General features: G+C 43.0%; 1 protein-coding gene across 1 annotated transcript in view; it reads left to right on the forward strand.

Moving 5' to 3' along the window:
- The window catches only part of LOC149470710 (uromodulin-like), an 81,274-nt gene that overhangs the window by 21,950 nt on the left and 34,956 nt on the right, over positions 1 to 24,368 (forward strand). Inside the window, exons 5-9 of the mRNA XM_089661621.1 lie at positions 6,180 to 6,357; positions 9,556 to 9,756; positions 10,982 to 10,996; positions 20,369 to 21,199; positions 21,317 to 21,430. Of these exons, the coding sequence (XP_089517747.1) occupies positions 6,180 to 6,357; positions 9,556 to 9,756; positions 10,982 to 10,996; positions 20,369 to 21,199; positions 21,317 to 21,430 (1,339 nt within the window). The remainder of the gene's footprint in view (positions 1 to 6,179; positions 6,358 to 9,555; positions 9,757 to 10,981; positions 10,997 to 20,368; positions 21,200 to 21,316; positions 21,431 to 24,368) is intronic.

Genomic DNA, 24,368 nt, shown 5'->3' on the forward strand with positions numbered 1-24,368 from the left:
AATGTACGGCTTCCCACTGCATCCCGGACCCCGCTCTCTCTCGGATATCTACTCTCCCCAGACCCCGCATTCACTATATCCGCTCTCCCCAGACCCTGCATTCACTATATCCGCTCTCCCCGGACCCCGCATTCACTATATCCGCTCTCCCCGGACCCTGCATTCACTATATCCGCTCTCCCCAGACCCTGCATTCACTATATCCGCTCTCCCCGGACCCCGCATTCACTATATCCCCTCTCCCCGGACCCTGCATTCACTATATCCGCTCTCCCCGGACCCCGCATTTACTATATCCGCTCTCCCCGGACCCCGCATTCACTATATCCGCTCTCCCCGGACCTCGCATTCACTATATCCGCTCTCCCTGGACCCCGCATTCACTATATCCCCTCTCCCCGGACCCTGCGTTCACTATATCCCCTCTCCCCAGACCCCGCATTCACTATATCCGCTCTCCCCGGACCCCGCGTTCACTATATCCGGTCTCCCCGGACCCCGCATTCACTATATCCTCTCTCCCCGGACCCCGCATTCACTATATCCGCTCTCCCCGGACCCCGCATTCACTATATCCGCTCTCCCCAAAACCCGCATTCACTATATCCGCTCTCCCCGGACCCCGCATTCACTATATCCGCTCTCCCCGGACCCTGCATTCACTATATCCGCTCTCCCCGGACCGCACATTCACTATATCTGCTCTCCCCGGACCCCGCATTCACTATATCCGCTCTCCCCGGACCCTGCATTCACTATATCCGCTCTCCCCGGACCCTGCATTCACTATATCCGCTCTCCCACAGTACCCAGGATATGGAAATGCAATTATTTTAGTAAATATAATCTGCTAAATACCTTTTCTCATCAGCAGTATATAGCAGTCTTGTGACTTCTATCAGTGTCCTGCAGAGCACTGGTTACAGCATGTAGGAGTTTTCATTCTGCTCTAGGAGTATGCAGGGCCCCTGACCTCTGTCTGCACAGTGCTGATTGGCCCTGTGCTGAACACATGCACTCTCCCAAGAAAAAAAAATGTGCAGAGTAACTCCACACAATATGTGTTACCATCAGGAGATAAGAGAGGGACACTAGAAGAAGGGGAGGATCAGAGAGGTCAGGATCAAACAGAATTTTTACACAATTAATGTTATACAGGATTTATATAGCGCCAACAGGTTGAGCATCGCTTTACAAAATGAAGGCAGACATTACAGTTACAATACAACTTGGTACAAGAGGAATTAGAGGGCCCGGCTCGTTAGAGCTTACAATCTAGGAGGAAGGGTTGAGTGATACAAAAGGTAATAGCTGTGGGGGGGATGAGCTGATGGAGGAAATAAATGGCAGTTTCCTAGTTAGAAGCAGGATAGACTTCTTTAAAGAGAAAAGTTTTCAAGGATCATCTAAAGGTGGATAGATTAGGAGATAGCCAGGCAGATTGGGGTAGGGAGTTCCATAGGATGGGAGAAGCTTGGGAGAAGTCATGGATGTGAGCATGGGAGGAGGTGACATGGAAACTAGAGAGCAGAAGGTCTTGGGAGGATGGAAGAGAGCGGTTTGGTTGATATTTTGAGACCAGGTTGGTGATGTAGCTGGGGGCAGAGTTGTGGATGGCTTTGTAAGTTGTTGTTAGTATTTTTAATTTTATTCGTTGGGTGAATGGAGGCCAGTGGAGGGATTGTCAGACAGAGGTAGAGGACACTGAGTGGAGGCCAGTGGAGGGATTGGCAGACAGGGGTGGAAGACACTAAGTGGAGGCCAGTGGAGGGATTGGCAGACTGGGGTGGAGGACACTGAGTGGAGGCCAGTGGAGGGATTGGCAGACAGGGGTGGAGGACACTGAGTGGAGGCCAGTGGAGGGATTGGCAGACAGGGGTGGAGGACACTAAGTGGTGGCCAGTGGAGGGATTGGCAGACTGGGGTGGAGGACACTGAGTGGAGGCCAGTGGAGGAATTGGCAGACAGGGGTGGAGGACACTGAATGGAGGCGAGTGGAGGGATTGGCAGACTGGGGAAGCAGACATTGAATGGTTGGTAAGGTGGATGAGCCTGGCAGCAGTATTCATGATGGACTGGAGGGGGGGTGGCCTATGTAAAGTTAAGCCAATGAGGAGGGAGTTGTAGTAGTTGAGGCGGGAGATGACCAGGGAGTGAATTAGAAGCTTTATGGCATCATTGGTTAAAAAGAGGCGTATTCTGGAGATGTTGCGGAGGTTGAGGCAGCATGATTTGGACAGGGATTGGATGTGGGCCTGAAAGGATAGTTCAGAATCCAGGGTTACACCTTGCACCCTGGCATGCAGAGATGGGTTGATAGTGGTGCTATTGATCCTGACTGAGAAATCAGGGGAAGAGGCACATGGGGGAAGAAATAATATAAGCTCAGTTTTGGATACATTAAGTTTTAGGAAGTGGTGTGACATCCAGTCTGTTAATAAATCGGTGATATGTGAGGAAACTGATGGGGTGAGCTGAGGAGTAGAGAGATAGATTTGTGTGTCATCAGCATAGAAATGATATTGGAAACCATGGGAAGCTGTCAGCTGACCCAAGGAAGAGGTGTAGATTGAGAATAGGAGATGTCCAAGGACAGAATCTTGGGGGACCCCGACAGTAAGAGGAGTAGCAGAGGAGGAAGTAGAGTTGGAAGTGACAATGAAGGTGCGGTGAGATAGGTAAGATTTGAACTAACGGAGAGTACAGTCATGGAGACCAAGTAAATAGAGTTTGTTTTGAGGAGGGGGGTCAACTGTGTCAAAGACAGCGGAGAGGTCCAAGAGAAAGAGTACAGAATAGTGACCATTGGGTTTTGTGGTTATTAAGCCGTTTGTGAGTTTTAGGAGAGCGGTTTCTGTGGAGTTTTGTGGGCAAAATTCAGACTGAAGGGGATTAAGAAGGTTATTCTCAATAAGGTGGCAATTCAGCCGGTTGTAGACTAGACCTTCAAGGAGTTTGGAGGCAAAAGGGAGTAAGGAGATGGTTAGGTTGCTAAGATTGGTGGGGTCCAGTGAGGCTTTTTTAAGTATGGGGGTGACTAGTGCATGTTTTAGAGAGTTGGGAAAGATGACAGTAGAAAGGGAGAGATTGAAGATATGAGTTATAGAATGAAGAAAAGAGCCAGAGGGTGACTGTAGTATGTTTGAGGGAACATGGTCCGGGGGGCAGGTGGTTAGGTGGGCTTTAGAAAAAAGTTTACCAACCTCCACTATAGTAGCTGGGTTACACAAGGGAAGTATAGATTGTGTAAGTGGACAAGGATTGTAGGGTGAGGGAGTTATCTGTACAGAAGAGATCTCATCACAAATTGTATCATTCTTATTTTTGAAGTGATTAGCGATCTCCTGAAGTAGAGAGTTAAAGGTAGAGAAGAGTTGACAGGGATTGCATGAGAGGGTGTTAATGAGAGTGATAAAATAGGTCTGTTTGGCAGTGTGGAGACAAGAATTGTATTTCTGAAGGGAAGATTTATATTGGTCGAAGTCTTGCTGGGTCCTAGTCTTATGCCATAAACTCTCAAAAGCACGGCTATGTTTTTGAGGCATCTGGTATTGTCTGTTTGCCTGAGCTGGAGCGGTCAGGGCCTAATTCTATGTGTAGTGAGGGGGGCCAATGTGTCCACGGTGGATGACAGTGAACTATTGTAGACAGAAGTGGCCAGGTTGGGGCAGGACAGGGCTGAGATTTTGTCATAGAGACAATCTGTTGCTGAAAAAAGAAGAGTAGGGTTAGGGCAACGAAGGTTTCTACGGGTAACTGTTTGGTAGTTGGAAGACAAGGAGAGAGTGAAGCTAATAAGGGAGTGATCAGAGAGAGGAAGAGGAAAGTTGGTGAGGTTGCAAGGAGTACATAGATAGGAGAATACAATGTCGGGGTAGTTACCATTCGAGCGAGAAGAAGCATGTGTCCATTGTTTTAGGTCAAAAGAAATGGTGAGGCTCAGAAGTTTAGAGGTAGCAGGAGTGTTAAGATTAACGGGGATGTTGAAATCACCAAGAATGATAGAGGGAATTTCAGAAGAGAGAAAGTAAGGCGGCCAGTCAGAGAGGTCATCATTGATACCAGTCCAGGAGGCCGATAGATCACAGCAATTCTTAAAGAAACTGGAGAGAGAATAGACGAATAGAGTGAACTTCAAATGAGGAGAGGGACAGAGAGGGAGGTGAATGGAGGACCTGAAAAGTGCTTTGAGGGGATAGGAGGATTCCAACTCCACCTCCTTTTTATCCACTAGGCCTGGGAAAGTGAGTCCAGAGGAGACCACCATGGGAGAGGGCAGCAGGAGAGGGACAGTCAGATTCATGAAGCCAGGTTTCTGTAATTGCAAGCCAGTTAAAGCAGTTTGTGATAAAACAGTCATGGACAGAGGTGAGTTTGTTACAGACAGAGCGGGCATTCCAGAGGGCCCAGGAAAAAGGGAGGCTGGAGCTAGGAAGAAGAGGAAAAGTAACCAGATTGTGGCTGCAGTTAGAGGATAGGGGGTGCTGGGTATGTTGATCAAAGAAAAAAGATGGCGGCCCAGGATTTGGGGAAATGTCTCCAGATGTTAGGAGAAGCAGAAGGGGGAGGGAGATAATATGGGAGTATGACTTATATGGAGGGACAGGTCCCAGTGTCCTGAAGGTTTTATTAGTATGTGGGTTCAGAATTATCAGGAGTTGATGAGTACAGTAATAAGGTGAAGAAAGGAGTGAGAGTGATATATATTAGCTTTGGGGTGGAGAAGAGGAGTGAAAGAGAGAGAGTTTGAAGAGAGAGGATACAACTGTGAGAAGGAGGAGTAGGGAGTGCATGTCACAGAGTGGTGAGATGAAGAAGCAGACTGGATAAGAGCTGAAAGAGCTGGATAGGGAAACAGGTCACCTGTAGTCTGTTTGGTATTTGAAGTTGTCGGCTTCTCGCTTTTGTGTGTTTGCTGAAGTGCAGAGCTGAAGTGCAATGCTCAATACTTAATCCAAGATCAATACTTTGCAATCAATGCAGAGGATTAACCCCTTAGGTTCTACAGTGAGTATAACAAGCATGCTTTGCTGCATCTACAGACTGATTGTACTGTTGTGGGTTTAGTAACACTTTAAGAAAACAGCTTCTTGTACATATTGTCATAAAAGTGTCTATTACAATGAAAACCTGGGAAGTTCTGGTAACACAGGTGAACAGTTGGAGGGATCCAAAGACCAGTAGCAAAGCCCCCCCCCCCACTGGAACTTGAATGCATTGGTAGCAATGGGGGAAGGGCTTCCCATGATAGCTGAGTTTTCTGAAGAAGCTGTGAGCTATGAGACTTCTCCCCTGCCGCCCTCACACCCATTGGGCTTTTACCCGGCTGCAGATCACCTGCTTAGCTACTTCTGCCTCATCAGGTGTGACCAATCTGAGCTGCCAATGGAGTAAAGCAGAAAAACTTATCATTCCTGGGCATGTCCAGGAACCCAGGGAGTTGTGGGAAATGGAATTAAAGGGGCCGGTGTCTGCATCTGGTTATGGAAAGCAACAGTGACCTAAAATGAGGAATTGTAGATGAAAATAGTGACCGGAATTGTGATAAATGTGTAGTGGCAGACAGTAGCATTGCACAAAGACATCTCTAGTAATCTGTGATGATTTTACTTTTCAAAACACTGAATTTCTCAAAGTAAAAATGCCAACAAATGTAACATCGGCCATATCATAAATGTAGCGAATCTTGCAGAGGTCGGTGTTTTGGAGGGAGTGGTCCTGATGTATTTCTCCTAAACCACAAGAGATGAGGCTGGGAACTGAAGTTTTCTTATCTATATAATCTCAATATTTGCTCAATCCCTCAAAGTTCTGTGAGAGTCTCATAGTGTTTCATTGTGGGATTTAGAGATTTTCCAGATCACACATCATCCATGGCCAACCCAAGACTCCTTGGTGGTTCCCTGGTCAGTATATGGACCAATAAGGTCCGGGATAAACAAAATAATTTGTGTAGTGAACACTGGACAAATTCTTGTAGGATAAATCACCAATTATCATAGCTCAGTGGTATCTTTAGCACTTGAAGTACTAAGATAGATTGCTACATCTGGGTGTATATGGGAAATGAATGGGGGTTTCAATGACAGCAGAGGGTTTGCGCCCATAAATGTATTCCTTTATACATTTTTTGTGTTTTTTTTAAATAATATGATTTCTTTCTCTCTGATTTTTGACAGTTGTTTCGCTCATTCGAATTATTGTTGTCTAAACCTCTAAATTCATCTGTGCGCATCCTGAACGTCAACAAAAATGTCACCGACAAATATACTGAAACTTTTGATGTTACCACTTCCTTATCACATTTAATGATCATAGGAGATGAATCATTCACTCTGGATTTCACTGATCCGAATGGTACGTTCACGACTTACGACGACTTAGATTTACAGTAAGAACGTCTGAATGTATATACTGTATTATTTCCAACAACGGTAAGAAGATAAAACTGATGTCCACCATTTCTACAATAAAATGATAATGAATCCTTACAGCTATTGTTATTATTATACAGGATTTATATAGCGCCAACAGTTTGCTCAGCGCTTTATTCACACAAAGTGTCCTGGGAGTCGGCGGGTTTCACATTTTTTAAAACTTAGTATAAGGGAATTCTCTTTCTTCTCTTCTTGGTTCACCAGAATCCTGAGATGTGAAGACATGGAATGCATTAGTGACCCCAGATCTGGGTCATTCTATCATTATTCCTTTGTTGATGGGCTTTGAACTTCTGAAATCCTCCAGAATCCAGTGACAGATACATTTGATCTGGATCTGACCTTCTTCTGACCTACACTTGACCTGCTTCTAGCAGGTTTTGCATTGACATAGACTTGTATAGAGATACAAAACCCATTGAAAGTGAACAAAAGTCCATCAACACAGCTGTTAATATTGATTGGAATATCACCGAGGATGATGGTGGGTACTTCAGAGGTAAAATCCAGAAAGTGTGACACAGGGCAGGGAGGTCATTAAATGACTGCAATCCTCAGACAAACTAGAGAAAAAAGGCAAAAGCAGTGAACTTCAAAAGAACAGAGAGAAAGAGAGGGAGGTGTAAGAAGATCCTTGAAGGTGCTTTCTGGGGAGAGGAGAAGTCTAACTCCGCTTCGTTTTTGGCCACTGGGTCTGGATGAGTGAGTCCACAGGAGGTCACCATGAGAGCAGACAGCTGGAGAGGCCGTGTCAAATATCTGGAGCCAGGTTTCAGTAATCGTAAGTAGATTGAGGGTGTTGGAGAGAAAAAGGTCATTGACAGAGGCAAGATTGTTATAGACTGAGTGGGTATTCTAGAGGGCACACATAAGGGAGGGGCTGACTTGTGGAAGCAGGGAGATTGAGATAAGAGAATGAGGGGTATGGCTGTTGCCAGAGAAGGTAGACTGTCAATTCTTGGGGGGGGGGGAGTTATCCCCAAATGTTAGGAGTATTAGGAGGGAAAGGTTGGTAAGGTGTGAGCAGGATTTATACGAGAGCAGATGTTGCAATGAATTTGAAGTGGTGACATTATGTGGGCTCAGAAAGAGCAGGAGGTGATAAGTGCAGTAATATTGAGAGGGCAAAAGTGAGGGAGATATTTACAGGTTGTGGGGTGGTGGGGGGGGGGGGGGTAAAGAAATGAGAGTTTAAAGAGAGAGGCTGTTATTTCAAAGAAGGAGATTAGTATGATCATGTTGCAGGTTAGAGAGAGGGGAAAAAGAAAGCCGAGGGAGGGAGAAAAGATAAAAGAGAATGCCCAGACAACTTGGCGTGGATCACTGATGTATTTACTCACTTTTGTACAAGATTCTTAGTCTAGTGCCGTGTTGAAAGTGCCAGGTACTTAGCAAAGAAAGAGCACTTTGCATAGTAAGTGGCAAGCCTAACCTCACAAAAATATAACCAAATTGTGGTCAGCCCAATAAATAAAAAGATGCTTTCAAACGATCATAAGAACAGGTTAAAACACACCATTAATGTGTTCCATGGCTCTTTGGTGGTCACTTCATCAGGGAAAGGTATAGAGTACACTTTAATGGGTGGGATCTATGTGCATTTCTTCAGCCTGGAGTAGACGGACAGTATACTGGAAACACCTTTTTATTGAATGGATGCCTCTGCTGACCACATTTTAGGGCCCCATCACCTGTAACATAAATTGAATGTCACTGTGATATTACCATTCTATTTGATGTCTCACACAAAGATTGAATTGTTACAACCATGTGTAGGTACTATTGAGTGCCCTGGTTTTCAAAAACAATGGGAAAAAGCACATACTGCTCAATTTTAAGGGCCTAGAGAAGGAAAAGGGGAATAAATGGAAGACATGGAGGACAATAGACAGACTCACTAGCTTTTAGCTTCTTAACTACTAACCCAAAACATTTCAACTTCCGGTTTTTGGATGGTATGCCTTCCAGGAGATGCTCTGCACCCTACTGGGTGATCCATGACACTTTTTTATAGAATATACACCAAGCCCTGTGTTCTGCACCTCTATTATTATTCCTATTTCCTATACATGGAGGGACCCCCAATGGTTATAGGTCGAGGATGTGTCTATGCTGTCCTTGTTCGGTAAGGATGTACATATATCATTGTATACAGTTTTTTGTTTTATGTGAAAGGAATATGGTTGTGCATATTATTAGTGGAGGCATAAATACTTTTAATTATACTTTTCTATACAATTATCAAAGCATGCACTGGACCATTTAGAATATAACCTGGTGTATGTCAAGGGTGTTGCCAGCTGTATAGTGTTTGGGTCATCACTCCCACCTATTGATGGGGGGAGTCTATTCAACATTACGTGACCTCAGTCATTTGCTATATTAGGACTGCTATTGCAACATCAAAGATTGGCTCTGATGAGGAGGGGATCACCCCTTGAAACACGTCAGCCATTTGGAGGGTCCTCTCATGTTTGGGTGACCTATCGTCTTTGATCTTTGATTTAGTTTTGTTAACATATTTTTTGTGAGTATAATAATGTAATAATGAAGTTACTTCCCAGGTAATACACTAGGCTGGTGTGCCCTATATTCCTTGTATTACAATGCAGGTACTTGGGGAAGCTCTGGATATATTAGGACCGTGGCAAAATCTCTGTGCCTTTCTCCATATCCTAGTCTACAAAGGGTGCAGAATGTTGGGAAAGCACAAAGGAGCCCTACGTGTCCATTTAATCATTTTGATTAGCAAGCTTGTCTCTGTTACAAGACATTACCCACAAAAACACTTCTAGTACACAGCAAACAATATATAGATCGTTACTATTATATATTATAATTATTACTATGTCATAGGTAAGGCATGTACCCAGCTTGGTGTTACTATGGAGATAATATTTTCTGGATAGCATGAAATCAATACATACATGTAGAGGAAATTGTATAATTTATTGGGATTGGATGTCCACAGCCAGAATCTGCCTGCACACCACCCCTCCCCCCCAAACTGAATGATACTGTTTGAGTATTACAAATATTTGATAACAAAATCCATATATTCGCCTTGTTTTCAATGTCTAAATGTATTTAAATTGTATCCATTTGTTATTTTTTTTAGGAAACACATTTACATTTGAAAAAAATCCAATATATAAGTATTACTATGACTATTACTACTATTACTATCACTACTATCACTATTACTTCGATGATGTTGCTTTTCTAAGTTCCCGTTTGGTAAAAAGTCCGGCTGCGGGATCCTGGATTCTGAACGCTCAGGGGAATTTAACAATTTCTGTTCAAATATTAGGATTTACTGGTAAGTTCTATCATCTCGATGTATATGAATATTTCTGACTCTGACAGGTCCTCTTCTATGACTTGTCTAATAGAGTTATTCTTGATATTTGGATAATGTTAAATTCACAACAGATTTCATGGACATATATAAATCCAAATTTTGGTGTGTTTTTTGGCAGTTCAGATTCCCAAATGTCTTCTGGGAGCCATGTGACCTACATTGAGCCAATCGTTTTGTTGTGATGCCCCTCCCAGAGTTCATTTCTCCCCACTGTGGTTCAGGGAGAAAGAATGAAGTAGTGATGGGCTGAACACCCCCCTGTTCAGTACACAGTTGACCATTCAAACCTACCGAATGCTCAACTGTGAACTTTGAACCGGGACAATTTACTGAACGGTACAGAAGACAGTCCTTGACAAGCCATTTAATAACAACAAAAATGTAAAACAAAGTCCCCCAAAGTAGATCAAACATCAATCATGATGTTGGCAACCACTGCTAACCCAAAAAAAGGGAAACAAAATGCTCCGCTCTCCACTCTGGCCGTCTGACAGCTGTACCGGGATGACAATTCTTAAATACTGTGATGACATCACAAGGGGGCAGGGTCACCCCCACCCTTTTGTGACATCATCAGCAGCAATTGACCTCCCCAGCAAAATAGATCCCCCACTAGCATCAACAGACCCTCCAGCACACCTCAGAATCACTTGCCATTGACATACATTCAGTGCTGGAGGTATGTGTTCCCCGAGGTTCCCACTGAAACAAGTCCTGGTTTTTCCACTGCTGGTAATGTTCAAACTTCTCAAATTCCACTGTAACTTACCTACTTATTATCTTCTATTCTGTGGAAGGAAATCCTCACAGACTGAATATACCGATCACTGAATATACCGATCACTGAATACACAGATCACTGAATATACCGATCACTGAATACACAGATCACTGAATACACCGATCACTGAATACACCGATCACTGAATATACCGATCACTGAATACACAGATCACTGAATATACCGATCACTGAATACACAGATCACTGAATATACCGATCTGTTTCTAGCATCCTGTAGAGTGAAATGTGAGCGATGTATTGTTGGCAGATTGTAAACAAGTTCTGTATAATGATTGTTGTCAGAAAATGTCACTTTATCAGGAATGATGATTTGCTGATTGCAACAGATGTGTGCCAAGAAATGAAATCTAATGTTCTTCTTTTTTACTTTTTTTTGTAGAGTCGGACAAATCAGGTAAGATTGACATCTAATAGTTTTGTGATTTCCTTACAAGTAAATATTACAGTTCTGTTATCTTTGTGTTATGTGTAGAGATTGCTGGTCTGTGGATGGAATTAGATGCGCAGAATGGGAATATGGGTTTAGTTTCCGATCAATTCGTTAAATTACAAATTTAGTTTTGTTCCATTCGTAATGAATTTGTTTTGTTTAGTTTTCTTTGGTTTTGTTTATTCGGTTTTGATCGGATTCAATTTTTTTACAATAGCTTCAAAGTATTTGAATTGAATTTGAATCAAAAATATCAAATCGATTTGAATTCATTGTGAAGAATAGCTGAGTGTTAAGTAGCGGGGCATCCTTGACAACAATGACTCCTCTGCTGACCTTCCCCACTGACAGCAGAATATAAACAAACCAGTGCCGGCATTACATAAAAAAAACAGCATGACCCCCCCAAATCTGCACCAGACCTTTATCTGAGCATGAAGCCCAGCAAGTCAAGAAAAGGGGGACAAGCCAGCACCCCCAAAACATAATAGGCCACACATGTCCCTCAACACATGCATCAAAGCACCCCCTCCATGTTGGGGGGCATTTGGCATGGTATGGTTTAAGGGGAGGAGGGGATCTCACTCCCCCCCCCCCTTTTCTAGCCTGCCAGGCTGCATGCTTGGATAAGGGCCTGATATGGATTTTGGAGGACCCCACACCATTTTTTATAAAAGTTTGGTGTGAAGTTCCCCTTAAAATTCATACCAGGCTCGAAGGACCTGGTATGGATTGGGGGAGCATACTGTGTTTTTTTTTTCTTTTTCTTTTACTTTTTTTTTTTTAATTGTAAATTTTTATTAAGGGCCAATGCCCAAAATTTTTACCAGAACACAGTTACAACAATAACATTTTATATGTAAACGTTGCAATGACAGGAATCTATCGTTAGCATAGAAAAAAAAACAAAATCAAAGAAGATATGAACATAAGTGAACAGCGTGTTAATCTGCACAATTCAAGAACATGAATCAACCTGCACATCAATGACTACAATAGACTACATTATTTGTCAAAAGCATATTGCTTGAGAAATGTCTGAATTATGCAAGAGGAGGGGGGAACGGGGGGGAGGAAGGATGCCTACCAAAGGGAAAGCGGTCCTATGGCCCCCAAATAGAGTGAAAATGCCCTGAATGTTCACCCCTGCTGATTTCCAAAATTGTGGTATCACCCTTTTGGCGGCTGTCAGAATATGTACTCCCAACCTGTTAGATTGTTTGGGGATACCCCTAAAGGATGAGCCCAGAAGATAATGTAACGGGTCTAGGGGCAGGACAACATCAAGCACCTGTTCCAATACCGTTTGAACCATGGCCCAATAACCCATGATCTTTGGACAAAACCAAAAAATGTGCGCCAGTGTACCCACTCCTCCCATGCATCTCCAGCACTTAGCAGACAGATTCTGGTTGATCTCATGGAGCACTACAGGGGTCTTGTACCAATGCATCAACACTTTATATAAGTTTTCTGTGTATACAACACAGCGAGAAGTCTTAGCAGCAGAATCCCATATCACCTGCCATCACTTCAAGGAGACTGAACATTGGAGTTCATCCTCCCATCTCCTCATATAACGAAGGGAATTCTCAACCATAGACTCCTTATTGAGAAGCAGTCTATATAGAGAGGTATTAGATGCTGCTGGGAGGGACCCTAAGTAGCTATCCTCTCGAAGTCTGTAGGGCAATCCAATGTTAAGGAGGGATCCAGGGAGCAGAAGAAGTGACGAAACTGAAGGTAAGTGTATCTGGCTGATACAGGTATTGTGGATTTCCACGCCCTGATCTCCTCAAATGATCGAATTCTGTGCGAAACAGGATTGACCAGATGGCAGAGTTGGAATATTCCATTAGATGCCTAAGGGTTCATCTGTAAGTAGGACAAAGTATCGGGGACCTCTGGATTATACAATATGGTCAACAGTGGAGAACACATGGACAGCAATTGCTGAGATTACACACAAGGTGACCAAATCTTGAGGGCAAATTTCAGAGGCTCTAGCAGTGGAGGAATGGGAGGAGAGGCGGTGTGTAATGAACGGGGCGTGGTAAGGAACACATGTGGATTTTTTTTTTATCTTGATGCTGGCAATTATTTTGTTTACATTCGTATTCCCCTCTGACAGCAGGGGAGTCGTGGTTCTTAAGGACGTCACGGACACCCAGTCCTTGAAAACCAGCTTCTATGGATAACAAAACAAATTCCATCTAATTTCATATATTTTCGGCATTCTATTATTATTATTATTTAATGCTATTCCAATCCAAATACACAAAACGAATGTCAAAATTTCAGAATTTGTTTCCTATCTTCAGCATTTGTTTTGCAGCTTTGGAATGGCATTACAATTAATAAAAACAAAAAAAAAATGTGGAGGTCCCACCCCAATCTCTACCAGTCCCTTCGGAGGCCAAGGTGCTTTGGGCATGTGGTCTGGTATAGTTCAGAATGGGGAGGTGCTGGCTTGCCCCCCTTTCCTGACCTGCCGGGCTGCGTGCTTGGATAAGGGTCTCGTATGAATTTTGGGTGGGCATTTGTTATTTTGGCATAGGGTTACCCTTAAAATACATACCCAAACTGAAAGGGTCTGTATCGATTTGGGGGACCACCATGCTGTTTTTTTAACTAATGCGATCACTGGTTTACTTATATTCTGCTGTCAGCAGGGAATCTCACAGACAGCAGATAAGTCATGGTTGTTAAAGTGTTACTAAAACTCGGACCCTGCATTCACTATATCTGCTCTCCCCGGACCCCGCATTCACTATATCTGCTCTCCCCAGACCCTGCATTCCCTATATCCGCTCTCCCCGGACCCCGCATTCACTATATCTGCTCTCCCCGGACCCCACATTCACTATATCCGCTCTCCCCAGACCACGCATTCACTATATCCGCTCTCCCCGGACCCCGCATTCACTATATCCGCTCTCCCCGGACGCTGCATTCATTATATCCGCTCTCCCCGGACCCCGCATTCACTATATCTGCTCTCCCCAGACCCTGCATTCCCTATATCCGCTCTCCCCGGACCCCGCATTCACTATATCCGCTCTCCCCGGACCCCGCATTCACTATATCTGCTCTCCCCGGACCCCGCATTCCCTATATCCGCTCTCCCCGGACCCCGCCTTCACTATATCCGCTCTCCCCGGACCCCGCCTTCACTATATCCGCTCTCCCCGGACTCTGCATTCACTATATCTGCTCTTCCCCGGACCCCGCATTCACTATATCCGCTCTCCCTGGACCCCACATTCACTATATCCGCTCTCCCCGGACCCCGCATTCACTATATCCGCTCTCCCCGGACTCTGCATTCACTATATCCGCTCTCCCCGGATCCCGCATTCACTATATCCGCTCTCCCCGGACCCCGCATTCACTATATCCGCTCTCCCCGGACCCCGCATTCACTATATCCGCTCTCCCCGCACCCCGCATTCACTATATACGCTCTCCCCGGACCCCGCATTCACTATATACGCTCTCCCCGCACCCCGCATTCACTATATACGCCCTCCCCGGACCCGGCATTCACTATATCCGCTCTCCCCGGACCCTGCATTCACTATACTTGCTCTGCCCGGACCCCGCATTCACTATATCAGCTCTCCCCGGACCCTGCATTCACTATATCCAGTTCCCCTCCCCGTTGGAGATTCCCGGTAATTACTGGGCACTGACGAGTAATCACCAGCCGGGACCTGGTGATTGACAGCCATGGCAGCTAATGGCTTGCGCGCCCCCACCCGGAAATGCTAAATCACATATATATACACGCGATTTTGCACATCCATGCCACCTTGTAGCAGTATTTCTGCTATAGGGCGCTCAGGAAGTGGTTAAATCCCTTCTTCAGCTCTGTGTATACAAAGGAGCATAGAGGGGGGGGGCTCTTGTCCATTATGGGTGTGGTACTGACACAGCTCCAGATGATCCACATTGGCTCACAATTGATATGACCCAGAAATATTTAGACACAATAAAGGTGAATAAAGCCCCTGGACCGGATGGCATACACCCACGGGGCCTTAAAGAATTCAGCTCTGTCATTTCACAGCCATTGTTTCTAATTTTTAGGGACTCTTTAATGACTGGCATAGTACCACTGGATTGGCGTAAGGCCAATGTGGGGCCAATGTTTAAAAAGGGGTCAAAATCTTTACCAAGTAATTATAGACCTGTTAGTGTAACTCTATAGTTTGGAAGATTCTGGAGAGTTTAATAAAAAACACAGAGAGGAGTTCTTGCTGGAAAAAAATATTTTAAGCAACAGACAGCATGGATTCATGAAAGACAGAAGTTGTCCAACAAATCTGATTTTTTTTTTATGAGGAGGTGAGCAAAACCTTGGACAGAGGGGTGGCTATGAACGTGGTATACTTGGACAGAGGAGTGGCTGTGGACGTGGTATATTTGGACAGAGGGGTGGTGGTGGACGTGGTATACGTGGACAGAGGGATGGCAGTGGACATTGTATATGTGGATTTTGCAAAAGTGTTTAACACAGTTCCCCACACACAGCTAATGTGTAAGGTAAAGTCTACGGGCTGGAAAAATTCAAATGTAAATGGATAGAAAACTGGCTAAAAGATCGTAATCAGAGAGTAGTGGTTAATGATTCATACTCTGAATGGTCTAGGGGTGTTAGTGGGATACCCCAAGGTTCAGTGTTGTTAGTGGTGTACCTCAAGGTTCAGTGTTGTTAGTGGTGTACCCCAAGGTTCAGTGTTATTAGTGGTGTACCCCAAGGTGCAGTGTAATTAGTGGGGTACCTAAAGTTCAGTGTTATTAGTGGTGTACCCCAAGGTGCAGTGTTGTTAGTGGGGTACCCCAAGGTTCAGTGTTATTAGTGGGGGACCCCAAGGTGCAGTGTTATTAGTGGGGGACCCCAAGGTGCAGTGTTATTAGTGGGGGAACCCAAGGTTCAGTGTTGGGACCCTTACTTTATAATATATTTATAAACAATATGGGGTCTGAGAATATAAATCCCATCTCAGTCTTTGCAGATGACACCAAGCTGTGCCGGGAATAACGTCCTTACAGGATGTTTCCAACTTACAAGCCGACCTCAATGCTCTGTGTAATTGGGGGACTATGGGGCCAATGAGGGTTAATGGTGATAAATGTAAGGTTCTGCACTTGGGGGATAAGAATATGCATCATACATACTGGGGGGGTACAACTGGGGGGGCAATGGTGGAGGAGGATCTGGGGGGGTCAATGGTGGAGAAGGATCTGGGGGTTCTGGTAGATCACAAGTTTAATAACACTGTTCAACAGGTAAAAAGTTTTGGGCATAAAATTAGCTAATCTTACATAATCTTGGGGTGCTGAAAACGAAAATGACCCTAAAAAATATTGATTGGCTCTAGTTTCCATGATATATTCACCCATCTAATGACGTAAGCCATTCAAAATTATGATGCAACTTCAGCTGCATATTGCGCAATTGATACTGGTGACCAATAGAAAATGTCATGTATACTGAGATGATGCAATATTAGCCTTTAATTGCATCACTTCACTGCATAAAAGCTGCAGTATCTGTAGCTGATTGGAGTTCGTCTTTACATTTCGTTTTATGCTTATATAGGCTACTCAGTAATGCCTCGAACTTGTGTGAATAAAGCAGATAATTTCTGCTATATCTGCGGTGAAATAACTTTTATCTCACAAAAAAGGAGGATAACAGGAATGATTAAGAAAGCCTACAACTTGTATTTTGGCTGCAAGATAGGAGACCAGGACAAGAGCTGGGCACCACATATATGCTGCAATTCTTGTGGGACGGCACTGGAGCAATGGTTGAATGGAAAAAAGGCATCTATGCCTTTCGCTGTGCCAATGATTTGGAGAGAGCCAACAGATCATGTTAGTAATTGTTACTTTTGTATGGTGCCTCCAATTGTAAAAGGGCTAAATAAGAAGAAAAAGTTATCTGTGCACTATCCAAATATTCCATCGGCAATACGTCCAGTTCCTCATGGAGAGGGGCTACCAATTCCTAAAGCACCAGAATCCTTCGTGGTTGAGTCAAGTGAGGAAGAACCTGAAGCGTGTAGTCACGTGCAGTTGTAAGAGATAGCCCTTTCCTCGAATACAAGAGAAAAGCCAAGAGAAGCAAAACCGACACAAACTGAAGACAAAACTAGTGAGAATCCTAAGTATTAAAATGATTCAACTTAGCTTATGGCTATCATTTTTCTTGGTAATCCTATGCAATATATTATGCCATTTAGGCTTTGTTATGTAGTCATATCACTTGCTTTATATTTGTGGAAAGACATCTATCTATAGAATTATTGTGCATTATGTAGTCATTACGCCTATAGTAGAAAACTTTCCGTTTACAGAAAAACTAGAGCCAATTGACAAATTTCATTGTTATATTTGAACTCAGAATGTGAAATTCATTAAGAAATGGATCCTTTTGTTTCCAAAACTGGCAAAAAATAAAAATTTTTTGAACAGTGTAATGGCAGCAAAGCCAAGCTGCGGGTTCTAAAGTGAGCAAAATCCTCTCTTGTATTAGGAGAGGTATAGACTCCAGAGAGAGAGATATCACCCCCCCCCCCCGGGTACAAATCATTAGTAAGACCTCATCTGGAATATGCAGTTCAGTTTTCGGCACCAATTCACAAAAAGAACATTGGGGAACTGGAGAAAGTACAGAGAAGGGCAATCAAACTTATACGAGGTATGGAGGAGATCAGCTATGAGGAAAGATTAGAGGAACTGAATGTATTCTCTACTGAGAAGAGGAGATTAAGGGGGGATATGATCTCCATGTATAATACACGAAGGGGGGATATGATCTCCATGTATAATACATAAGTGGGATATGATCTCCATGTATAATACATAAGGGGGGATATGATCTCCATGTATAATACATAAGGGGGGATATGATCTCCATGTATAACACATAAGGGAGGATATGATCTCCATGTATAATACATAAGGGGGGATATGATCTCCATGTATAACACATAAGGGGGGATATGATCACCATGTATAATACATAAGGGGGGATATGATCTCCATGTATAATACATAAGGGGGATATGATCTCCATGTATAATACATAAGGGGGGATATGATCTCCATGTATAATACATAAGGGGGGATATGATCTCCATATATAATACATAGGGGGGGATATGATCTCCATGTATAATACATAAGGGGGGGATATGATCTCCATGTATAATACATAAGGGGGGATATGATCTCCATGTATAATACATAAGGGGGGATATGATCTCCATGTATAATACATAAGGGGGGATATGATCTGCATGTATAATACATAAGGGGGATATGATCTCCATGTATAATACATAAGGGGGATATGATCTCCATGTATAATACATAAGGGGGGATATGATCTCCATGTATAATACATAAGGGGGGATATGATCACCATGTATAATACATAAGGGGGGATATGATCTCCATGTATAATACATAAGGGGGGATATGATCTCCATGTATAATACACGAAGGGGGGATATGATCTCCATGTATAATACATAAGTGGGATATGATCTCCATGTATAATACATAAGGGGGGATATGATCTCCATGTATAATACATAAGGGGGGATATGATCTCCATGTATAACACATAAGGGGGGATATGATCTCCATGTATAATACATAAGGGGGGATATGATCTCCATGTATAACACATAAGGGGGGATATGATCTCCATGTATAATACATAAGGGGGGATATGATCTCCATGTATAATACATAAGGGGGATATGATCTCCATGTATAATACATAAGGGGGATATGATCTCCATGTATAATACATAAGGGGGGATATGATCTCCATGTATAATACATAAGGGAGATATGATCTCCATGTATAATACATAAGGGGGGATATGATCTCCATGTATAATACATAAGGGGGGATATGATCTCCATGTATAATACATAAGGGGGATATGATCACCATGTATAATACATAAGGGGGGATATGATCTCCATGTATAATACATAAGGGAGGATATGATCTCCATGTATAATACATAAGGGGGGGGGGGGATATGATCTCCATGTATAATACATAAGGGGGGATATGATCACCATGTATAATACATAAGGGGGGATATGATCTCCATGTATAATACATACGGGGGGATATGATCTCCATGTATAATACATAAGGGGGGATATGATCTCCATGTATAATACATAAGGGGGGATATGATCACCATGTATAATACATAAGGGGGGGATATGATCTCCATGTATAATACATAAGGGGGGATATGATCTCCATGTATAATACATAAGGGGGATATGATCTCCATGTATAATACATAAGGGGGGGATATGATCACCATGTATAATACATAAGGGGGGGATATGATCTCCGTGTATGTTACATTAGGGGGGATATGATCTCCATGTATAATACATAAGGGGGGGATATGATCTCCATGTATAATACATAAGGGGGATATGATCTCCATGTATAATACATAAGGGGGGATATGATCTCCATGTATAATACATAAGGGGGGATATGATCTCCATGTATAATACATAAGGGGGGATATGATCTCCATGTATAATACATAAGGGGGGATATGATCTCCATGTATAATACATAAGGGGGGATATGATCTCCATGTATAATACATAAGGGGAATATGATCTCCATGTATAATACATAAGGGGGGGATATGATCTCCGTGTATGTTACATTAGGGGGGATATGATCTCCATGTATAATACATAAGGGGGGGATATGATCTCCATGTATAATACATAAGGGGGATATGATCTCCATGTATAATACATAAGGGGGGGATATGATCTCCATGTATAATACATAAGGGGGGGATATGATCTCCATGTATAATACATAAGGGGGGATATGATCTCCATGTATAATACATCAGTGGTTCATATAGTGAACTCGGTGTAGTTATTCCCCCTGAGGTCATCAGAGAGGACAAGGGGGCGCTCTTTACGTCTGGAGGAAAAGAAATGTCATCTCCAAACACAGAAAAGGTTTCTTCACAGTGAGAGCTGTGAGAATGTGGAATAGACTCCCTCAGGAGTTGGTTGTGGCCAGCTCAGTGGATTGCTGTAGGAAAGTCCTGGATTCTTTCTTGGATACACAAAATATAACTGGATATAACATTTATAGGGAATGTGGATCCAGGGAATATCCGTTTGCCTCTCGGGGGATACGGAATGAATGTTTTTCTCCTGCAGGAGCAGATTAGATCATACTTTGCTGGGCTGTTTGCCTTCCTCTGGATCAACTGTGGATATAGAATTATAACTTTTTTATCATTTTAGGAACTTGTTCGGATTCTGACTGCCACCCAGATGCCACTTGTTCGGAATTTGGAGGATACGGGGAGTGCACATGTAAAGAGGGATTTACTGGAGACGGAACATCTTGTACTGATATAGATGAATGTCAGGATTATTACACCAACAATTGTAATTATTATAATAGTTATGGTACCTGTGTGAACACTGCCGGATCTTACACCTGTGATTGTCCTACTGGATTTCAGTATAAAAAGGAATTTGGCTGTGTTGATATTGATGAATGTGCGGACAGATCTCTGAATGACTGTCATCCAGTAGCTATATGTACAAATTATAATTATGGATCCTATGCCTGTACTTGTCCCTATGGATATTATGGAGATGGAAGACACTGTGAGATCAATGAATGCCAACAAGGAACGCCATGTGGCTCTAATGAAGAATGCATTAAGAACATTGGATCCTATTCCTGTATTGACCCTTGCTCCAACCACACCGAACTGAATGATCCCTGGCGCAGTACTTCTAATACATATGATTATAATAATTACTGGGATGACTGGTTTCATTGTGACAATGACATGTCTGGCTGGTATCGGTTTAAAGGAACATACAACCAGCAAATCCCTGAGCACTGCGTACCACAATCCAGCTGTGGGACTGATATCCCCATTTGGATGAACGGCTCCCACCCTACAGACAGTGACGGCATTGTGAATCGTACAGTTTGTTCCAACTGGTATGATGGATGCTGCACAGAACCTTATAATATTTCTGTGAAAATGTGTCCGGGAGGATTTTATGTGTATAAACTGCAGAGTCCACCGAGCTGCAGCTTCGCCTATTGTACAGGTAAGTACTGACACAAAGCATAACTCAGTGTTTTGTCTTCATGTGTACAACTACAGTATATATATATACAGTATGTATAATTCTTATGTGCTGTCTTCTATTTCCATTTCTTTCCAGAATCCAAATATAGCTGCTCAGGGGTGGACTGCGCTCCGGATGAGGAATGTAGAATTGTGGACGGAGTTCCTGGCTGTTACTGTCAATATGGAATACAACAAGGAAATCTAACAGGTAGGTTATAAAACATGAGGATTCATTAGGAAATCTGCCCGGAGAGTCATTGGGGATATTTTCCTTTGTGGTGGTCTTTTGCAGGCCAATGTGCTTTGGTGTCAGGCTGCTCCCTCTTCTTCAGGGCTGCAGAAGCTGCATAAGATGAAATATCGGGACTCTGTCTAATTCAGGTTTTCTAAGGAGAAATTGGTGGAGAATCAAAGCTAAGAAAAATCATTCTGGTAGCAAAGTATTGGCTGCTGGAAAAAATATCCACCAGTTTTCTTCAGAAAATGTGAATAAGACAGGGCACTGATTTTTCCTCCTACTCCGAGTCATGGGGAACAACCTGTCCCCCAAAGCAGATTCGTTCATTGTTCTTGGCAATAAAGCTATTTGGATTCTAGTTTCTATGGAGGGAGGGTTTCTTTCACCTTTTGGTTCCTAGATTTCTTCCAAGGAGTCTGTGCAGGCCTTTCTTATTTTAAAAGTAGCCTATTTGGAGTCATTGGAAAACACAGAGTAGGGGGGCTCAATCACTGCCACAAAAAACCTGTCTGGGACAAGGCTGCTCACTGTCCTTATGAACATGTATGGGAAAAGAAACAAAAGAGCTTTAAAGGAGCGCCAGAGTCCTATATATTGCAATGAGTGATATGTGGTCCATATAGGAAAGTTCAAGAAGAGTCAGGTGTAACATGAAAACAATTGAATCCAATAATATCAATATAATCCATAACGTCATAATTGAATGTCCACATATCACCAGTATAGTCCATGGAGGATAAGGCACATGTGGGTATCCCATGGCTGCATGTGTGGGTGGCTCCAGTGCCCGGTGTATGTCAAGAGAAGGGAACATTCCTGGTGATGACAATGGGAGTAACTCAGAGAGCAAGGAAGCCGGCGACCTCCAAAGTTCTCATTCTCGGGTCGTCACACCAGAAGTGATGATTGCCGGGAGCAGATGTGATGTAAGAACCTGGCGGAACTATTCCAGAGGAACGCTGCTATGTGGGCATCAATAGGCGGAGATGTAATCTAGTAAAGCCATGATGGAACTGCTGCAGTGAGTCTTCAACCTGAAACTCTGAACCAACTACTCCAATAGGGAATCTGGGCCTCTGGTAAATGGACAAGAAAGAAAATTGCCAGGTAGATGTAGTGACTGCATGTTTCAGGATGGGCCCCTTCATCAGGTCACACAACTCCTTTAAAGCTCTTTTATTTGGAGTCATTGCATTCTTTTAACCCCTTTCTGCTGCCACCTCCTGGCCCTTTAATAGCTTTTAAATGCCGGGAGGTGTAGGTGGGAATTTGGGTCATTTGACCACTGTGGTTGGCTGTCACAGCAGTCACATGATTGGAAAGGTCCTGATTACTAGCATGCATTGGGAGCTTTCCGGTCCCCGCCAGTGCCTGTGCTGGACGCGCGTTCTCAACACAGAGAAGTGTTTGCATAGGGACGCATATATGTGCCACATCAGCTGGAACAGGTTAAAGGGAAACTTCCCCAGAACCCCAGTTGGGACTCGCTGGAGCTCTCCATACTCTGCTGGAGAGAATTAAAACAAATGGTTCAAATTATTTTATCAACATTTATTTTTAATGTAAAAAATACAGTTATCCCAGGATAGGAATTGTTTGATCTCTATTGGAGCAAAACTATTGTGGCTTTATCACTACTGAACTGGAATATTGTGTGATATTGGTTATTTTTTATTTAAAGTGAGCTTCACTGCCCTCTTCTTATAAAATACTACACTTCACAGGCTTTCACTTTGTGGCTATATTACTGTATGTGGGTGGCTCTTCCTTTGTAGTGCCTTAGAATGTGTGGGGTAATCCCTACTGTGGAGGAAGATTGCGGTTTGTCTACTTTGGAGGAGTGAAGTCATCATCTCTGATATGTGTGATTAGCAAGCTATGAAAGAATTGAACAGATTATGGAAGAAAACTACATAACTACATAGTAGCCTGTACTAGTCTGGTATCTTTGGTAGGATGATTAGACACACTTCCTGATTTTGACAAATAATTTAAAAAATGCTGTTTTAAAATAAACATGTTCTGACTTATAATGGTCTAATATTGTTAAAGTTCCATCTCCTTTCTTCATATCAGTTTCTGTGTCTTTGGTGAGCCCATTAGATTCCAGGTTCAGGCTGTACTGAGAACATCGCTTTCTGTCCAAATCTGCACTGATTCATGTCCTCGCTTTCTAAGCCACTCCCCCAGCCATTCTTCTTCTCAATGCCAAATCCTTAGTGGCCAATAAAGGCCGTGTCATTTTAAACTTGAATAACAAGGGGTGGGGCATATCACTCAGAGGGGTCGGAGCTTAGTGGTGGCTTGGGCAGATCCTCCATAAATCCAGGGTGTTGAGTCCAATTTGAAGTATAATAAATGTTCTTCCATGTCCTCTGCCTGCACTCTAGCAGCATTGTTACCAGGTTCAGATTAATCCAAGAACTTGATTTTTCCATTTTTCAGATTGATAGAGTTATGAATTAAAAATTGGGAATGTGCATGTCCCCTCTACCCAAAGATAGCGGATTCTATGGCCATGGCTGAATAGCTCTGTCTGTATGTCTTCAGGTCTAAGAAGGTTCTTCTAGAAGAAATATCCATATAAAATGTCCACCCCTCCCCCTAAAAATAGTTTTTGTATTAATGGAGACCATTTTTCTTTGCAGTACTGCTATCCTAGGAGGACATGATGGATTTGCAAAAAAGTTTTCCATATGGCACTTTCCTGCTGGAATAGGGTAGCTAATACATTTCTACCCCCCTCTTCAGTGTACAGTCAAAGGGTCTTTTTAAACTGATACAATCCCAACCCTCCATTCAATCATTTACTAAATGCATCCAACACACTTAAAGGATACATTCACCTGTGTAAAAAAAAATTAAAATATAGGCAAATGCATGTCTTTTTGTAGGTTAAAAAAAGTGA

The sequence above is a fragment of the Staurois parvus genome, unplaced genomic scaffold, assembly GCF_062004578.1.
Source record: "Staurois parvus isolate SC_StPar_1 unplaced genomic scaffold, SC_StPar_1.0 ptg000034l, whole genome shotgun sequence".
In the NCBI taxonomy this organism is placed as follows: Eukaryota; Metazoa; Chordata; class Amphibia; order Anura; family Ranidae; genus Staurois; species Staurois parvus.